At 45.8% G+C, this 19,525-nt stretch overlaps 1 protein-coding gene across 3 annotated transcripts in view; it reads right to left on the bottom strand.

Moving 5' to 3' along the window:
• Positions 1–1,992: 1,992 nt before the first annotated feature.
• Positions 1,993–19,525, bottom strand: part of BCL2 (BCL2 apoptosis regulator) — a 114,675-nt gene continuing 97,142 nt past the window's right edge. For all 3 annotated transcript variants that reach the window (XM_075585848.1, XM_075585849.1, XM_075585847.1), the window contains one exon: positions 1,993–2,950. In XM_075585848.1, the coding sequence (XP_075441963.1) occupies positions 2,816–2,950 (135 nt within the window). In that variant the 3' untranslated portion in view covers positions 1,993–2,815. The remainder of the gene's footprint in view (positions 2,951–19,525) is intronic.

The following is a 19,525-nucleotide window of genomic DNA, read 5'->3' as shown; positions in this document are numbered from 1 at the left end:
CATTAAAACCTATGCATGCGAAAAAAGGGAGCAAAGCTATAGTGGACTCATACTATAGAAAATATATATATATTTTTTTTGCTTTTTCTTTTCTTAAAAAAATAAAATGAAAATAATTACGCTCAAATATCACGCTTTAAAGCAGCAATCCATGCTGCTGGTTTTTTTTTTTTTTTTTTTTTTTTAAACCAACGAACCAGTTTGTGATCTCCTTGACAACCAGGGGGCCCCCCAGTTTCCAAATGATGGCACATGTTGTCCACGAGGCAAGAATACTTGCCCGGATTACACAAAATGGCTGCAGGGTCGTTAGGAAGCTGCAACATCTTCATGGCTTTCTATTGATGACCCCTGCAACCGTGTATGCAGATTTCTCACAGAAACTGCAAAAACAAACAAACTGCGCCTCGGGGAGCAGGGTGTCCCTGGAGCTGAGGGGACCGTAGGGGAGCAACAAGAGCCCCCTGGTTCAGGTGCACGAAAATAAAATAATTTATGGAGGGAAATACTTCTTTAAGTTCTGGTACTGGGACAGGACTGAAAGAAATTTACCACACCATGAAAATGAACCAGGCGTTATTCATAGTACAGATGTAGCCAACATTACGGCATCCATTAAAGTGACACTCGGCGTCAAAGCCAGCGCATCATTTAAAACAAGATTTTACCCGGCACTACTGAAACAAAAATGTTGACGCACTGCCCTTTTTACAACGTTAATATATTAAGCGGGTGCAACAAAGTTGCCTACATCTGTATATATCTCCCAGCTCTGAATACAAACAAAAAAGGTATTTTTTTTTTACCACCACAAACAGGGCAGCTATCGTTTACCTTCATCCTGTTCTATGAGCCGCCACAATACAAGTCAAAAAAAGTGAGCCTTGTCCTTGTATTCTTCTACATGGTATTAAGCAAAGGAGAACAAAAGGTGAAGACATTTTAACGATGAAGAATTTAACCTGGCCTAAAATGTATGTTTTAGAAACTATCAGGAAGAAGGATCTATAGCGCAAAAGAGACAGAAATACACAACATAGTGTGATCTGTATTGACAGGGATAATCCCCACTTCAATGAATAAGCTCACAGGAGGGTATTTCTTTATGGCGTATAGTTGGAAATCCAACAGGTCACATGGATTGGCTGCTGGGCTCCTCTCTTTATCGTGATTAGTAGTTACCACTCGATCTGGAAAGGGAGATAGCAAAGGGCAGACATAGTATAATGCCGTCTATTAAACAATATGTTAATAACAAGCGATGCACAGCACACTCAAACATTGGTGGATAAAATAGCGTGGATTAGAGTACACCCGACTCTGGCAACAGTGACTTGGCCTCCTCGGCATTCACCGGTACCCCGGGTCCCGAAAACCTCGGCGTCCTCTGGTGTAGGATCTCATCTCGCGAGAGGGTTGGATCAACTGGACTCTCTCCGGTCGTGGCGGTCTGTTCTCTCCCTCGTTCGCTGTCGCTATAAAGCCCAGGCACTTCTGTGTCATTTTGGGAAATGGTCAGCTGGACTCTCTCCTGCGTATGATCATACGCAGGAAGCCCAGCTGACAATTTCCCAAGTCTCGTGAGATGACATCTCCCACCAGGTGATGCAGAAGTGATGCGGAGAGAGAGTCCAGGAGATCTAACTGGTCAACAAGATGAGATGCTACACCAGAGGACGCACAGGTTTTCGGGACCCGGAGTACCGGTGAATGCCGAGGAGACCAAGTCACTTTTGCCAGTGTCGGGTGTACTCTAAACCGCACTTTTTTATCTACCAATGTGTGAGTGTGCTGTGCATCGCTTGTTATTAACATATTGTTTAATAGACGGCATTATACTATGTCTGCCCTTTGCTATCTCCCTTTCCATATCGAGTGGTAACTACTAATCAAGATAAAGAGAGGAGCCCAGCAGCCAATCCATGTGACCTATTGGATTTCCAACTATACGCTATAAAGAAATACCCTCCTGTGAGCTTATTCATTGAAGTGGGGATTATCCTGTCAATACAGATTACACTATGTTGTGTATTCTTGTCTCCTTTGCGCTATAGGTCTTTCTTCTTCCTGAACTTTGCTTTTTCTCTTTGGGTGAGACAACAGACCTCAGCTGCAGGACATACATATTTTTTTTAGATTTGTTGCGCATTTTATTGATTTTCTTGTATGTTTTAGCAACTGCTGTTTGGGGCGAGTTAAAGGTTATGTGAATGAAAACATCTTGACTGTTAGTTCCTCATATTATTGTTAATGGTAAAAGATTTACTGTATATACTGTAGTCTACCCGCTGCAAACGTGTGTGTACTGGGACACGTATCACTGGTGTACTTGCATTGACACTTTACAGTATGTCATCTTGGGTCTTCAAGACTAATTTAGACCTTAGGCCTTTGTCCAGTGCATGTTCAACTGTAAATCCAACTGGAACTTGTCCACAAACAAACTTCAGTGGAGATCGAACCAAGTTAATTTGTCGCCAAGTTTAAACATTAAACATAACTCAAGGTCCCCTATAGACAGATTTAATGTTAATAAAAGAATGTTAATGCAAATGATTTTCCTTGAGAAAGCCCATTGAAAATACACTCTAACTCGATTTATGTGAAAAGTAGAAGTTTGCAGCGCAGGGTGTCGGGATGGTGAGGCTGAGCTTGAAATGCAAAGAACTTTAATAAATAGAACTTATTTCAAATAAAAAGAAGAAGGAAACCTCCTTTGGCAGTTATAGCTGATTTAACAACTGGTCCATTAGTCACATCAAACTGTCCCCGTCTTCATGATGCGAACACATCTATTGTAAAGTCTGGAGGATGTTCACTTGTGTCCCAGATATGCACCTAAGGTGATACAAGCTCCAACTACGGCAAGGCTTAATATCGTCTTGATGGATAGCCAGGAGGGGTCGAACGGAGGTCGGGCACTGCTGCCATACAGCTCCACGAAGGCATCCTACAAAAAACAAACAAACAAGGAATTAGATCATCCACACAAAAACAATAACAAAACAAACTTTACAAAGTTGGGACAAATAAACAATTAGAAAGTTATTAATTAAACTGAGGTAGTGTCAATCGGGGCACAATAACACGGGAACGACTTGAATAGGAATTTCTGTGAGATAGTGCCCTGATTGACACAATAATAATAACTTTATTTTCTATAACGCTTTTCTCCCAATGGGACTCAAAGTGCTTCACAATTACAGTATAGTGCGCGGTACGCAGCACATAGGAGTTTTACAGATACAGGTCCCTGCCCCCATAGAGCTTACAATCTATGTTTTGGGGCCTGAGGCACAGGGAGAGAATGTAATGTGCACAATGTCACAAGGAGCCGACACCTGGAATTGAACCAGGTTCCCCTGCTTCACACTCTGTGTCATTGTTTGCAGAGTCAGTGCCTGTAATCACTGAGCTGCTCTCTTTCTATCACAGCCTAAATAATACTCCACTAAGAGCAATATGCACCAATGATAAAGCATTAGGTTTTTATGTGATATTGTTATCTCCACTAAAAAATATCAGAGGTTCTTCTGTGGCACATAACTATTAATACGTAGTATTATTGATCAAGTAAATGTAACCTATTTACTGTATATGTAAAAAAATAAAAAATCAATATTGTAAAGTACTTGCATTTTCTTATACTATTTTATGCTTAGTATTGTCTTTAATATCCTATTCAGATCTGAAAAAAGTAAACAAGTCCTAAAATACGTTTGACTGTTTCTGGGCATGTAAAGGATATTTATAGTCAGTGCCCCCCCCCCCCCCCCCCCGAGGCAAAGAAAATACCCAGATTTGAGCAAATATGTGCCTCTCCTGTGTCTGTATAGAAATAAAATGACTTGCATGAAATAAAAAAAGTTAAATAAAAAAACTTCTGCAATGAGCATGCGTCCCTGTGCTTTATTAAAGTCATGCACGTCTGTATAGATGCCCATGTTTGCCAGCAGAGGGGGTGCGTGATTTGTCAGAGCCTCCCTTTGAATAGGGAAATATTGGGTCAATATGGGAAGTGCTCTGTGAAAAGAAGGGGCCGTTAATGAACGTTATTTCCTTTGCAGCAGTGACAATGTATACACGGTGGCAAGGGCCACAATCAGAAAATAATAAAATACAGCACAGCAGAATAGAACATAAAGCAGAACGTTAGGCTGCGGACCACCTCGGCAATCTATCCGGGCCAAGTACATGCATCGGCGCGCATTTAGCAGCCACGCTGTACTGCAAGTTTTCTCACATACAATTTTTTGTATGTGGAACTTGCGACGGAGGCGTGGCTACGCCCCCGCCGGCGGTTCAGCCAATGAGGGCGAACCAGCCGTGTGAGGTCATGGCCACGCCCCCTCCCGGCGCAAATTCTCCCTCTCTCCCAGGACCGCGATCTGCGGTGAAGCGCTGTGCACGCGCCGCGCAGCCCCCCCGGCTGGCGCCCGTGCTACAGAACACACTGGGACCGCAACCTTATAGTAGTCAAGAATGGACAATGCAAAAGAAAAACGTATCACTCTGAATAAACTACAATTACAAAGTTTTCGTTTAGTTTTAGAGCCAAAACATTAAACAATATATAATGACACAAAAACACTTGCGATTTATAATAATTAAAAAAAAAAATCACAGTTGTTCTGTAGTTGATGTACAGAATACCCTAGTACTTCATGCTAATACAGTAACAGACGTCGCACCTGTTTAGGATTAATACAATGCTATACTTCATATGAAAGAAAGGAAAGGATAGAATTGGGTCAGAGGTTTCATAACAGATAGCAAAATGGGCAGGCTAGTTGCTCAATGTGGCTCGTATCTGGTTTTATGCATTTCTTACATACTTAAAGCAGTATTCCATCCTATATTCCTTTTTTTTATTATTGTTATGAAGCAGGGGGTCTCCGGAGCTGTAACTTGTTAATTTTAACTCCATGGCCCCCCTGCCTCCCGAGATGCTTACCTCCAGAGGTGCTGCCAGTACCTCCTGATTTTTAAATGTCCCGCGGCACGTGGGCCAACAGGAAGCTGTGACAGATGTTGTCTTATTGGCCTGCGTGCCACATTAGATTTAAAACTCCATTTTGTTTCCCTGGCAGGGGATACTACCGTGGGGATCTTTGGAGGTATCTCCTCATTTACAAATAACTGACCTGCAGTCATACAGGCCCATGGTGAGCAATACTGCACCCCTCCTCATCCTCTCTCCCCTTATCCTCTCACCTCCCCTTATCCTCTCACTTGGGTGACCAGATGTCCCGGTTTAGCCGGGACAGTCCCGTTTTTTTAAGGTCTGTCCCGGCTGCCTGACATACTTTAATACGTCCCGGTTCTTTGTGGCTGTCCCGGCTTTGACCAGAGAAGGTGGGGGCAGCAGAGAGCAAGACTGCAGGAGGAGAGCAGAGGCCGGTCTACTGCTGCACAGGATGGGGGCGGGGTTAGTGACAGCGGAGCCTCAGCAATGCGAACCGGAAGTGAGGTGGCTTCCCCCCCCACCAACCAAGATGGCTTCCCCCACCTCCAACCAAGCTCCACAGTGAAAGGTAGGACACCCCCCCCGCCCCTGCATCTGCTCCTCAGAGAAGGTGTCAGTGTCTCAGTGCAGGGTCAGTGTCTCAGTACAGGGTCAGTGTCTCAGTACAGGGTCAGTGTGATTGTCTCAGTATAGGGTCAGTATCTCAGTGCAGGGTCAGTGTCTCAGTGCAGGGTCAGTGTCTCAGTGCAGGGTCAGTGTCTCAGTGCAGGGTCAGTGTCTCAGTGCAGGGTCAGTGTCTCAGTGCAGGGTCAGTGTCTCAGTGCAGGGTCAGTGTCTCAGTGCAGGGTCAGTGTCTCAGTGCAGGGTCAGTGTCTCAGTGCAGGGTCAGTGTCTCAGTGCAGGGTCAGTGTCTCAGTGCAGGGTCAGTGTCTCATTGCAGGGTCAGTGTCTCATTGCAGGGTCAGTGTCTCAGTGCAGGGTCAGTGTCTCAGTGCAGGGTCAGTGTCTCAGTGCAGGGTCAGTGTCTCAGTGCAGGGTCAGTGTATCAGTGCAGGGTCAGTGTCTCAGTGCAGGGTCAGTGTCTCAGTGCAGGGTCAGTGTCCCAGTGTCTCAGAGCAGGGTCAGTGTCTCAGTGCAGGGTCAGTGTCTCAGTGCAGGGTCAGTGTCTCAGTGCAGGGTCAGTGTCTCAGTGCAGGGTCAGTGTCTCAGTGCAGGGTCAGTGTCTCAGTGCAGGGTCAGTGTCTCAGTGCAGGGTCAGTGTCAGTGTCTCAGTGCAGGGTCAGTGTCTCAGTGCAGGGTCAGTGTCTCAGTGCAGGGTCAGTGTCTCAGTGCAGGGTCAGTGTCAGTGTCTCAGTGCAGGGTCAGTGTCAGTGTCTCAGGGCAGGGTCAGTGTCTCAGTGCACGGGCAGTGTCAGTGTCTCAGTGCAGGGTCAGTGTCAGTGTCTCAGGGCAGGGTCAGTGTCTCAGTGCACGGGCAGTGTCTCAGTGCAGGGTCAGTGTCTCAGTGCAGGGTCCTGTGTGTCAGTGTCTCAGTGCAGGGTCAGTGTCTCAGTGCAGGGTCCTGTGTGTCAGTGTCTCGGTGCAGGGTCAGTGTGTCAGTGTCTCGGTGCAGGGTCAGTGTGTCAGTGTCTCGGTGCAGGGTCAGTGTCTCAGTGCAGGGTCAGTATGTCAGTGTATCAGTACAGGGTCAGTGTGTCAGTGTCAGTGTGTCAGTGTCTCGGTGCAGGGTCAGTGTCTCAGTGCAGGGTCAGTGTCTCAGTGCAGGGTCAGTGTCTCAGTGCAGGGTCAGTGTCTCAGTGCAGGGTCAGTGTCTCAGTGCAGGGTCAGTGTCTCAGTGCAGGGTCAGTGTCTCAGTGCAGGGTCGGTGTCTCAGTGCAGGGTCCGTGTCTCAGTGCAGGGTCCGTGTCTCAGTGCAGGGTCCGTGTCTCAGTGCAGGGTCAGTGTCTCAGTGCAGGGTCAGTGTCTCAGTGCAGGGTCAGTGCCTCAGTGCAGGGTCAGTGCCTCAGTGCAGGGTCAGTGCCTCAGTGCAGGGTCAGTGCCTCAGTGCAGGGTCAGTGCCTCAGTGCAGGGTCAGTGCCTCAGTGCAGGGTCAGTGTGTCAGTGTCTCAGTGCAGGGTCAGTGTCTCAGTGCAGGGTCAGTGTCTAAGTGCAGGGTCAGTGTCTCAGTGCAGGGTCAGTGTCTCAGTGCAGGGTCAGTGTGTCAGTGTCTCAGTACAGGGTCAGTGTGTCAGTGTCTCAGTACAGGGTCAGTGTGTCAGTGTCTCAGTGCAGGGTCAGTATGTCAGTGTATCAGTACAGGGTCAGTGTGTCAGTGTCTCGGTGCAGGGTCAGTGTGTCAGTGTCTCGGTGCAGGGTCAGTGTGTCAGTGTCTCAGTGCAGGGTCAGTGTCTCAGTGCAGGGTCAGTGTCTCAGTGCAGGGTCAGTGTCTCAGTGCAGGGTCAGTGTCTCAGTGCAGGGTCAGTGTCTCAGTGCAGGGTCAGTGTCTCAGTGCAGGGTCAGTGTCTCAGTGCAGGGTCAGTGTCTCAGTGCAGGGTCAGTGTCTCAGTGCAGGGTCAGTGTCTCAGTGCAGGGTCAGTGTCTCAGTGCAGGGTCAGTGTCTCAGTGCAGGGTCAGTGTCTCCGTGCAGGGTCAGTGTCTCAGTGCAGGGTCAGTGTCTCAGTGCAGGGTCAGTGTCTCAGTGCAGGGTCAGTGTGTCAGTGCAGGGTCAGTGTGTCAGTGCAGGGTCAGTGTGTCAGTGCAGGCTCAGTGTCTCAGTGCAGGGTCAGTGTGTCAGTGTGTCAGTGTCTCGGTGCAGCGTCAGTGTGTCAGTGCAGGCTCAGTGTCTCAGTACAGGGTCAGTATGTCAGTGTATCAGTACAGGGTGAGTGTGTCAGTAACTCAGTACAGGGTCAGTGTCTCCGTTTCTCAGTACAGGGTCAGTGTCTCCGTGCAGGGTCAGTGTGTCACTGTCTCAGTACAGGGTCAGTGTCTCAGTGGAAGGTCAGTGTCTCAGTGCAGGGTCAGTGTGTCAGTGTCAGTGCAGGGTCAGTGTGTGTCTGTGCAGGGTCAGTGTGTGAGGTCAGTATGTGTCTGCAGGGTCAGTGTCAGTGTGGGTCTGTGCAGGGTCAGTGTGTGTCTGTGCAGGGTCAGGTCTGTGCAGGGTCGGGGTCTGTGCAGGATCTGTGCAGGGTCTGGGTCAGTGGCTGTGCAGGTCTGTCTGTGCAGATCAGTGGCTGTGTGAGTGTCTGCACAGGTCAGTGGCTGTGTATCTGTGCAGGTCAGAGAGAGAAAGGGGGTAGAGAGAATGGAGGAGGGTGGAGCGAGAATGGACAGGGGAGAGAGAATAGAGGAGGGGATTGAGAGAGAGAAAATGGAGGAGCGGAGGAAGAGAGAGAGAGAACGGGGGGATGGGGAGAGAATGGGGGGATGGGGAGAGAGAATTGGGGGGAGGAAGGGTGTGAAACTGGGGGTGAGGGAAGGGAGAGAGACTGGTGGGGGTGAGAGAAAATGGGGGGAAGGTGAGAGAAAATGGGGGAGGGGAGGGATAGAGGGAATGGGGGAGAAGGTAGAGAGAGAATGGGAAGAGGTAGAATGAATAATACAGCATCAATGGTGACACTATTAGATAAATATCATAATATTCATTTTTTTAAATAATGTAATTTGTTGTATTGATAATTTTTATGTGTCCCGGTTTTTCATTTTCAAAATCTGGCAACCCTACCTCTCACCCTCCCACCTCCCCTTATCCGCTCACCCTCCCACCTCCCCTTGTCCTCTCACCCTCCCACCTCCCCTTGTCCTCTCACCCACCTCCCCTTATCCCCCTACCCCCTCCCTTCATCCTCTCTCATCCCCCTCATTTCATCCTCTCATCCCCCCCCCCTCCTTGCCACAAGACAGACAGAGAAGACACACACACACACCAGTACAAGTACAAATACACACACACACACCAGGACAAAACAGAACAAATACACACAGGATACAGCCTCACCTCTCTCTGCTCCGTGCTTTTCCTCCGCTCTTTGGTCCCACCCCCCAGGCTCCTGCCACTTCCTCCTGATTAGCTGCATTACACAGCAGCAGCCAATCAGGATGGAGAAAACTGCCCAGCCCCCCAGCAGCAGCAGCAGCAGCATCCCTGCTCTATCCCTTCTCAAGGGAAATACCGCGATTGGTTCCAAGTCCTGAGAGGTAATACACATACATGTATTAAACTTGAGGCTGCGCCCTATTTATATACTCCTCCACTCTTTATAATGCCATTTCACGGATTCGGATTCAGTTTGTAGGTTCGGGTTCTGAATCCGTCAGAGATTTTTAGCAATGGCGGGAAAAAAACCTGAATCTCTCTTTTTGACACTAATCTGCGGAATCTGCCACTAGGATGAAAGACTTTTCTCCCCATGGTAATTATCACGTGTATGTCCTGCAGGCAGAAAATAAAGCAATACAGGCATACCCCGCTTTAAGGACACTCACTTTAAGTACACTCGCGAGTAAGAACATATCGCCCAATAGGCAAACTGCAGCTCACGCATGCGCCTGTCATCACGTCCTGAACAGCAATACCGGCTCCCTACCTGTACCGAAGCTGAGCGCAAGCGGGGAGACTATAGAGCCTGTTACAAATGCGTTATTTACATCAGTTATGCACGTATATGATGATTGCAGTACAGTACATGAATCGATAAGTGGAAAAAGGTATTGCTTCACTTTAAGTACATTTTCACTTTACATACATGCTTCGGTCCCATTGCGTACATTAATGCGGGGTATGCCTGTATTTACTTGCAAGTCAATGTTCCAGACTGCTGCCTCATGGTTCTGGTTGGATCGCAATGTAGGGGTTACAGAACTTTTATAAATCTTATGCCGAGATTATGTAGATTTTCTGTCCATGTAAGAAGGCTTCTGCATCCAGCACCTCAAATGTACATTTTTTTTCGGTCAAATTATTGCCTACAGATTCGGTATGAAAGTCTCTCTAAGCACTAATGCATCCAGCTACTTTTTAAAGAAGCAGTCACCATGAATTGCCATTTCTTTCGCATTTTCTTTTTTTTTTTACTTTAAGAGATCTCTTTTTGTTCTTTCCAACACTTTTTTTATTTGTAAAATATTATGCCCTGTTCCAGAGATAAACATTTCAAATATGAAGTTTCCGGAAGGTTAAAATTGGGCTCTACTAAGAGCGTAGTGTAGTTCAACGGTTACCATGACAACCCAGGAAACTAGTGATTAAGAAAAGTATGACTTTTAACATAAAAAAAGAGCAGGACATGCTTAGAGGGCAAAATATTCACAATATATGAGTTAAACTCATATAGGCGTCTGGTAGAAATTTCTGCTTTAACATGCTTAAATGTACGGCTTAGGGGGTTGTTATAAGAGGAATTACTCCAAATTTGAGTTAGAATAAATTTGGCTATCGATCTTGATTACTTTTAAGACACAAAATTAACAAGTTTCTTACGATTTCACAGACAAAAAAAATAAAATAAAACACTTTATTTGTTGATGTGCATGCAGCAAAAAAAAAAAGTTTGGGCGTTTGATTTAACAAAGGGGTTCAAAACCACGAGTTTAACAGTTTCTGCATATGTCTGCAACCATGAACTCTCAGGTAATTACGTGGCTTATTATTTTAACTCTTCACTGACAGATAGCAAGCCACAACCTGCAACCTCTTCAAAATGTATAGTCTTTGTCGATCCCAATCTCACTTTTCCTATGTTTGTGAAAATACTATTGCTGCGGCAGGACTTAGATTTAAAAAAATAAATAAAAAAAATCAGTGTTATATCTGAAGGGAAGTGATATATTCTCCGCGCTGCCTTTTACCCAGAGCTTGCTTATTGATGCAATAGTGTAATATTTATGGCATTCTTCCTCCATTTGCACAACACTTGGCAAAACTAGTACACATTGCATAGTTGTATTGTATGTCTTTATTTATATAGCGCCATTAATGTACATAGCGCTTCACAGTAGTAATACATGGGGTAATCAAATAAATAACAGATAATATAAATAACAGATCATGGGAATAAGTGCTTCAGACATAAAAGTAACATTGAGGAAGAGGAGTCCCTGCTCCGAGGAGCTTACAGTCTAATTGGTGGGTAGGGAGAACGTACAGAGACAGTAGGAGGGAGTTCTGATAAGTGCGTCTACAAGTAAGTATGCGTTCAGTAATGAGAAGTATAAGTGGTAGACCAGGTAATACACAGATATGTGCTTTACGTTGCAGAATAAACAAAGCTTTGGTCTGGAATTTAAAAAAAAAAGTTGTATGCTTTATGTTTGTCTGTTATATCTATGTTTGACTCTGTGTTTTCCTACATCCCAAATGACTTTGGGTGACCTGTGTGATCGTAATCTACACCAGGTGTTGTGCTGGGCTGATGGAAACTTATTGTGAAACAGTGAAATATAAAGAAAGATCGGTCTGGATCTTTATTGCACAGGTAACCTAGGCTCATCTAGCAGGCTTGGACAATTTCAGAACATGCAGTCAGGGGAGAAGAAGGTATTGGGGGAGAAGGTATGGGGGGGAAAAGAAGATATGGAGGAGAGGAGGCATTGGGGAGAAGCTAAGGGGTGGAAGGAGCTATGGGGGGCGCGCGAAGAAGCTACTGATGGGAGGATCTAAAGGGGGGAAGAAGTAATGGAGGGATAGCATGGGCCTGGTAGGAGTAGATATGGGCCCGGGGGGTGGGGGGGGGGGGGTAAGCACAGAGTAAGTATGGGCCTGGGGGGCAGAGAGTAAGTAGTGAACTGGGTGGGAGGGGGGGAGGAGGGAGTAGGTATAGGCTTGGGGGTATGGGCCTGGGGGGGAGGGAAAGAGTAGGGGTATTGGGGATTGGAGAATATGTATGGGCCTGGGGGTGAAAGTAGGTGTGGGCCTGGGGGAGAGCAGGTACGGTCCCCGGGGGGGGGGGGGGGGGGGGGGCGAGAGTATGTAAGGGCTTGGGGGAGGGGAGAGGAGTAGGTATGGGGTCTGGGAAAGGGAGGGCCAGAACAGAGGAGAATCTTAGAGGAGGGCCCAGGTCCATGTGGGCATACCTGCTGAGGAGGGGCCCTGTCGAAGGTCCAACTGAAGGGTGACATGGGCCAGCCAGTTACTGGTGTTGCAGGAAGTTAGGTCAAACTTCCTGCCCAGGCCAGCCAGGCCCCCCAGAGCACCCGGACCCGGGACGTTTGTCCTGCCTGTCCCCCCTGTCGGCGGCACTGCAATCAGTACCTCCGAATTAAGGTGTGCAATTGTGCATCCTAATATATCATCCAGTTAAAATATTTGCAACAACACATACAGATGTCGCAGACTTTATTTCCCAGGTTAACAAAGCATAAGGCACCCAAGAAAAGTGTTAACGCCCGCCCGCATCACCATTGTGTCAGTGGTGCACATGTGAACGCAGCAATGAATTTAGTGTTAGCCTTGTGTGGGTGCAATAACATCTGCTAGATCAGTTTAAGAAATTCTTATTAAATGAAAAAAGGCTATTATGTTTTTTTTTTACATTTTCTGTAGGTCTACCGTACGCCTAACGAACCTTCTTAACATGACCCCTTCTATCTCTCTTGAAAAGATAGAGTATGTTGTAACACCAGTTGGCAGGAGCGGTGTAAAACCTTGCTTTCACTTGCATTGTCACTTGCTTTCTCAGACATCCTGATTAGATCAACTTCCGAATCTTGTTTGAACAGCCGGCGACTATTTATCCTAGGCTCAAAGCTGTTTTAAATAAACATGTGCATTTAACATATTCATTGGCAAGAATGCGAGAATTGGAGAATAACGTTATTTTGCAATGTGTTAAACTAAACGCAAAAGGTTTTAAAACAAAAGAAAATGTATATTAAGCAAAATGATAAAAGAAAGAGGGAGGGAGAAGAGAGGGGAGAAAAAGAAGGCGATAACTTGGCATGTGCAAGGAGAATTTTGTCTGAAACCAAGTATTTGGAAATATATAAGCTGTAGTGATAGTTAAGAGATGTATAATGTGGAGCATAATTGTGAAACTTGCAGTACATATGGATTCAATTTTTTATCTAAAGCCCTCTCCCGCCTTAAACCTTTTTCACTGACTGCCCCACACCTCTGGAATGCCCTTCCCCTCAGTACCCGACTAGCACCCTCTCTATCCACCTTTAAGACCCACCTTAAGACACACTTGCTTAAAGAAGCATACGAATAGCACTGTGAACATTCTGAACACACGATACACTGGCGACACAGTTTATTACACTGCGGCCAGATCCGCAAGCCGGGAGATTTCCCGGCTTGCTAGTGGCCGCCCCTCGGCGTGCCGCGCGTCATAGACGCGCGGTCACGCGTCTTCGGGAGCGTGCGCCCCCTGCACGCGCGTCCAGGGGCTCCCCGAGGGAGCCCTGGTGTCCCGCGATCGCGGGACAGCGGCAGGGGGTTCCGGGGGACCCGGCGGACCCGGCAGCGGTAGGGAGAGCGCCCCGATCGGAGGGCGCTCTTCCGCTGCTTCGGCGCGCGCCCGTCACTCTCGGGCGCGCGCCAGGCTACTGCTGCGGCACAGAACGGGCAAATGCTCGAATAAACTGTGCCGCAGCAGTACATAAGCTTGGGCCCCTGCAGACGCACTTACCAGAACTCCCTCCTCCTGTCTCTGTACGTTCTCCCTACCTACCAATTAGACTGTAAGCTTCTCGGGGCAGGGACTCCTCTTCCTTAATGTTATGTTTGTCTAAAGCACTTATTCCCATGATCTGTTATTTATATTATCTGTTATTTATTCGATTACCACATGTATTACTACTGTGAAGCGCTATGTACATTAATGGCGCTATATAAATAAAGACATACAATACAATACAATACAATTCTGAACACCCCCAAAAAATGAAGAAAATGGTATATCAGTGGGTGCTAACCAATAAGAAAAAAAACAAAGTATCCCAGGCAAACCAGCCAGTGAAAACAAAAATAAAGTGTATTGGGAAATACAAACATTGCATAAGTTTTCATCACCAAGTGACCTTCCCTCCAATGAAGCCTCTCGCTGTACGTCTTTTTTATTTCACTTTTTCAATGCACATTTTGCAGTGACTTTGTCATACCTGGATTTCTTTGTTACTTCACCTGCCCAAATGATATATTTTATAATTTTGTACTGAATATTTCTATCTCCCAGATGCTGATTTATTTGGTACCTTTGGACCGGAATGATTGGAATAAAACTCTGTGGTATTTAAACATATATCCCACCAGAGCACTTTCATTGTATAATAGGAGTGAGTGGTTCTGGCCGCAACAACTCTGAGCCCACCCCTCCCCAAAACTTGGCTAGCTCGGTTTACCCCGAATGTGAATACCCTGGACATCTGCATGCCCAAGCCAAATTGAACCAGACAAATTACATTTCCCTCCCTATAAAGTTACACCTCACTCATTTTGTCTCACGCTCCCTTGTAGTTCCTCACTCACACCCTCCTTTCCCCTGACTAAGGTATTGTATTGTATGTCTTTATTTATATAGCGCCATAAATGTACATAGCGCTTCACAGTAGTAATACATATCATATAAATAACAAATAATATAAATAACAGGTCATGGGAATAAGTGCATCAGACATAAAAGTAACATTAAGGAAGACTAGTCCCCGCTCCGAGGAGCTTACAATCTAATTGGTAGGTAGGGAAACATATAGAGACAGTAGGACAGAGTTCTGGTAAGTGAGTCTGCAGGGGGCCAAGCTTTATGTATCATGTGTCCAGGATTATCCAGTGCTATTCATATGCTTCTTTAAGCAAATGTGTCTTAAGGTGGGTCTTAAAGGTGGATAGAGAGGGTGCTAGTCGGGTATTGAGGGGAAGGGCATTCCAGAGGTGCGGGGCAGAAAGTGAGAAAGGTTTAAGGCGGGAGAGAGCTTTAGATACAAAGGGGGTAGAAAGAAGACATCCTTGAGAAGAACGCAAGAGTCGGAATGGTGCATAGCGAGAAATTAGGGCTGAGATGTAAGGAGGGGCAGAAGAGTGTAAAGCTTTAAAAGTGAGGAGGAGAATGGAGTGTAAGATACGGGATTTGATCGGAAGCCAGGAGAGGGATTTCAGGGGGGGAGATGTGGAGATAGATTTAGGAAAGAGTAGAGTGATTCTGGCAGCAGCGTTTAGGATAACTTGTAGGGGAGACAGGTGAGAGGCAGGAAGGCCGGACAGCAGGAGGTTGCAGTAATCGAGATGGGAGAGAATGAGGGCCTCAGTCAGAGTTTTAGCAGTCGAGTAACAGAGGAAAGGGCGTATCTTTGTGATATTGCGGAGGAAAAAGCGACAAGTTTTAAAAACGTTTTGAATCTGAGAGGAGAATGAGAGAGAGGAATCGAGTGTGACCCCTAGGCAGCGTGCTTGGGCTACTGGGTGAATGATTGTATTTCCAGCAGTAATGTGGAAGGAGGTAGTAGGGCCAGGTTTGGGAGGAAGTATAAGGAGCTCTGTTTTTGCCATGTTAAGTTTCAGTTGGCGGATGGCCATCCAGGATGATATTCCAGAGAGGCATTCAGAAACTTTGGTCTGTATAGCAGGTGTAAGGTCAGGGGTTCAAAGGTAAATTTGTGTGTCGTCAGCATAGAGGTGATATTTAAACCCAAAAGATGTGATTAGGTCATCTAGAGAGTGTGTAAACAGAAAAGAGAAGGGGTCCCAGGACAGAGCCCTGGGGTACCCCCACAGAGAGATCAATACAGGAGGAGGAGGTGTTAGCAAAAGAGACACTGAAAGTACGATGGGAGAGGTAAGAGGAGATCCAGGATAGAGCTTTGTTCCGAATACCAAGAGTATGGAGAATGTGAAGGAAAAGAGGGTGGTCCACGGTGTCAAATGCTGCAGAGAGGTCGAGTAATATGAGCAGAGTGTAATGACCTCTGTCTTTGGCAGCATGGAGGTCGTCAGTTATTTTAGTGAGGGCTGATTCAGTAGAGTGAGCAGTGCGGAAGCCAGATTGTAGAGGGTCTAGAAAAGAATAGGTGTTGAGAAAGTGTAGCAATCGAGAGAATACAAGACGTTCAAGGAGTTTGGAGGCAAAAGGCCGGAGGGAGACAGGTCGATAGTTAGAAGGACAGGTAGGGTCAAGCTTGCTGTTTTTGAGTAATGGTATAACAGTTGCATGCTTGAAGGAGGGTGGAAAGGTACCAGAGTAGAGGGAACAGTTAAAAATCTGTGTGAGCATAGGGATTATAGAAGGGGAAGGAGGTTTTAGGAGATGGGAGGCAATGGGATCAAGAGGGCAAGTGGTAGAGGGAGAAGAGGAGATCAGCAGTGACACATCCTCCTCCGAGATAGCGGAAAAAGAGTCAAGAAAGGCAGGAGGAGAGTTGGGAAGCGGTGTGGGATGGGAGGTGACACAACATGAAGACAGGAGAAAGGTGGGTGGAAGTGAGGAGACACAAGGGAGCGTGAGACATAGAAAGCCACAGAGCAGAAGAGAGGGGCAGAGGGGCATAGAGAGACAGGGTCAAACAGACATTTTACATTTGTTAGCCTTGTAGACTGTAAACTCTCACGGGCAGGGTCCTCATTTCTTCTGTATCTGTTTGCGTTTGTTTGTCCTTATTGGTATGTAATTCTGTTTATGTAATTTATATAATTCTGTTCCTTCATTGTACCGTGCTGTAGAATATGTTGGTAATTTATAAAAAAAACTATAATAATAATATCTTTATATATATATATATATATTTTTTTTTTGGGGGGGGGGGGGGAGTAGAGAGAGATAACATTGGTACTGACCAGTGTCTGCTTTTATTATCTTCTCTACTAGTATATCAGACACACACACACACACACACACACACACACACACACACACACACACACACACACACACACACACACACACACACACACACACACAGTGGCGAGAAAAAGTTTGTGAATCCCAATAATAATTATGGAAACGCCATACTTTTTCCATAATAACCTTCTTGAGTCAAAACCAGACTTTTCTTAAATATCCAATGGGGTTTATATTAACCAATTCCATGTCTTTTGAAATAAAGTGATGTATGAATTAGACAAACAATGAGTAATTAAGAATCAGGGTATGTGCAAAAGTATGTGAAACCCTGGTTTTATCAGCTAAATTAAAGGTGGAGAATTATAATCAGATGTTTAAACAATTAGGTAGATCTTCAGGTGTGAGTTTGGGAAGCCCCACCCTACATAAAGATCAGAAACGTTGTGAGTTTGGTCTTCACCATACAGCTGTAGAAACAAGTCATGATCAAAATAGATCTCCGAGGAGCTGAGAAAAGCAGTTATTGATGCTCATCAGTCTAGAAAGGGTTACAAAAGCATTTCTAAGAATTTGGGGCTCCACAAATGGAGACAGTTCAAGACCACAGTCACTCTACCCAGGAGCGGTCGTTCTACCAAAATCTCTCCAAGAACAAACCGGCAAATCATCCAGGAAGTCACAAAGAACCCGAGAGTAACATCCAAGGATCCTCAGGCCATTCTCACGTGGGCTTATGTGAGTGTTCATGACTGATCAGGGGAGGTACGCGCTGTAACACCGGCACCGGAAGTCAGACGCCAGTCAACTTCCGGTGTTACAGCGCGTAACTCCCCTGCCGTCTCCTGTACTGCTGCTGCTGCTCCGATCGGATGTCTTCGCCTGCCACAGCCAAGCCACCCGCTGTCTCAACATCGTCTCTCCACTGACGTCGTCTTTTACTGCCGCTCCGCTCCCTGACTCCTGTGCCGCCGCCAAGCCTGGTAAGTGAGAGGGGGGTGCAAATGTCGGATAATACTTTCTGTATTATCCAACATTATTGGTTATTCGACACGGTATTGGTCCCGTTTAGGTCAGATAACCAGGATTCTACTGTATTATTTTTTATTTACTTATCTTTTTTTAAAACTATTTTTCTTTTTTTTGTCTGGTATTTTGGCGCCCTATTATTTTTATATTGCGTCACGTTGGGGTGTGGTCGCACCCCCTGCAGCTCCGATAGCTACGCCACTGTTTACTTTATTATTTTATACAAGTGGGGTGCAAATTTAAAGTTTCGCCTAGGGAGCATGAAACCATTGCGCCGGCCCTGACCCTAACCACTAAAACCCCTAAGGTTAACCCCCTGCCCTAACCGCTAAAATCTCTAAAGTTAACCCACTACCCTAACCCCTAAAAGTTACCTTATTATAGAAGCGGCCGGCGGCGGAGGTTCGAACACCGGATCACACTAACCTCTCCAATGGAGCAGTTGGCCTGATCAAAATGAAAGTGAATGCCCCATCACTTCCGTTTCGATTAGCCGGGGTAGGTGGCGGTCATGTGGTTGTTGCTTAAGCGATCACCAGACCACAAATACCAGGGGGAGTGCCGCTGGGCCCCCAGGATTTGAAAAGGTTAAGCCACCTCATGGCTCATTTATCTTAATGGGTCATCCAAGACGGTTTGGTAAATCTGGCACATAAGGCTATACTATTTGATAAACCCATTTTAACATTGTATGAAATCCTCAATATTTGGTTTGCCCTGAGTTTGCACAATTCAATGGTGTTGGCTAACGATTAACGGATGAAAAATGTTACTAAACATATATATGAAACACATGTATATATTGTAATGCCAAATCAATGAACTGCTGCTTTCTTTGGTGATGAATAGCTGTATAATATGCTGACAACAATCGTTTCCAGCAAGGTTGCTGAGCACATTTTAAATTAGGCTGGAATTGTTGCGCAATAAATAACAAGTCAGGGGTGTGTAGGCCCTGTCAGCAAAACAATGCATTATAGCTTTAGTCTGTAATGGTTTTGGCCTTCTAAAACGCTTACCGGAAACAATGGTAGAGATGACCTGCTTCAACAGAGTGTTGTAATTATATACGTAGCTACATAGCTTTGCATTGCCATGCATGTAGAACATAACAATGGTTGTGAAAACCAGTGGTCTGAGTTGACATGGCCTTAATCAGCTGTGGTTAGTACTACTGTATGTAGCGTTACTGAGAAGAATGGTCTTCATTGATTATTTTAAAAAAAAGGGGAAATGTGTCTTCCTGTGCGTCTGAAAGTTATGTGTGGGTGGTAGGCAGGGCAAGGATGAGGAAGTAAGGACTTCCTTTCTACACCTGAGTAATACAGCTGGTGAGGAAGTATGTTTACTTCCTCCACTGTCACTGGACAGGATATCCTCATCAGTGAGAATGTGCTGACTGAAGCACAGTGAGGGTTCCTTCCATGTGTACAATGGGAATCCCTTGCAGCTCCTCCATTCTGAAGAACTCTGCAATTCAACATAATTACAACATAATACGAAGCGGGAAAAAGGGAATCACCTCATTAACATAGGCAAATAAATACTGACCTAATTTAGTGTTTATGGATTAATAAGTGTACATGGTGCAACTATATATATATATCCCAATAGTTTTCAGACTTTTGTCAAGGATAAAGATAGCAAGTTTTGACCCTTTCAATATGGAAAGGACATGCACCCCATTGTAATGTGTTACAGATTCTTTCATCATTAAAAAAGGATTCAATGGGCAGCACAGATGGCATATTATTCTGTAGTTGTGCACATAACAGAGCTCTAT

The sequence above is a fragment of the Ascaphus truei genome, chromosome 2, assembly GCF_040206685.1.
Source record: "Ascaphus truei isolate aAscTru1 chromosome 2, aAscTru1.hap1, whole genome shotgun sequence".
In the NCBI taxonomy this organism is placed as follows: Eukaryota; Metazoa; Chordata; class Amphibia; order Anura; family Ascaphidae; genus Ascaphus; species Ascaphus truei.
Note: the sequence above shows the minus strand (reverse complement) of the source record. Positions and strands in the feature narration are given on the sequence as shown.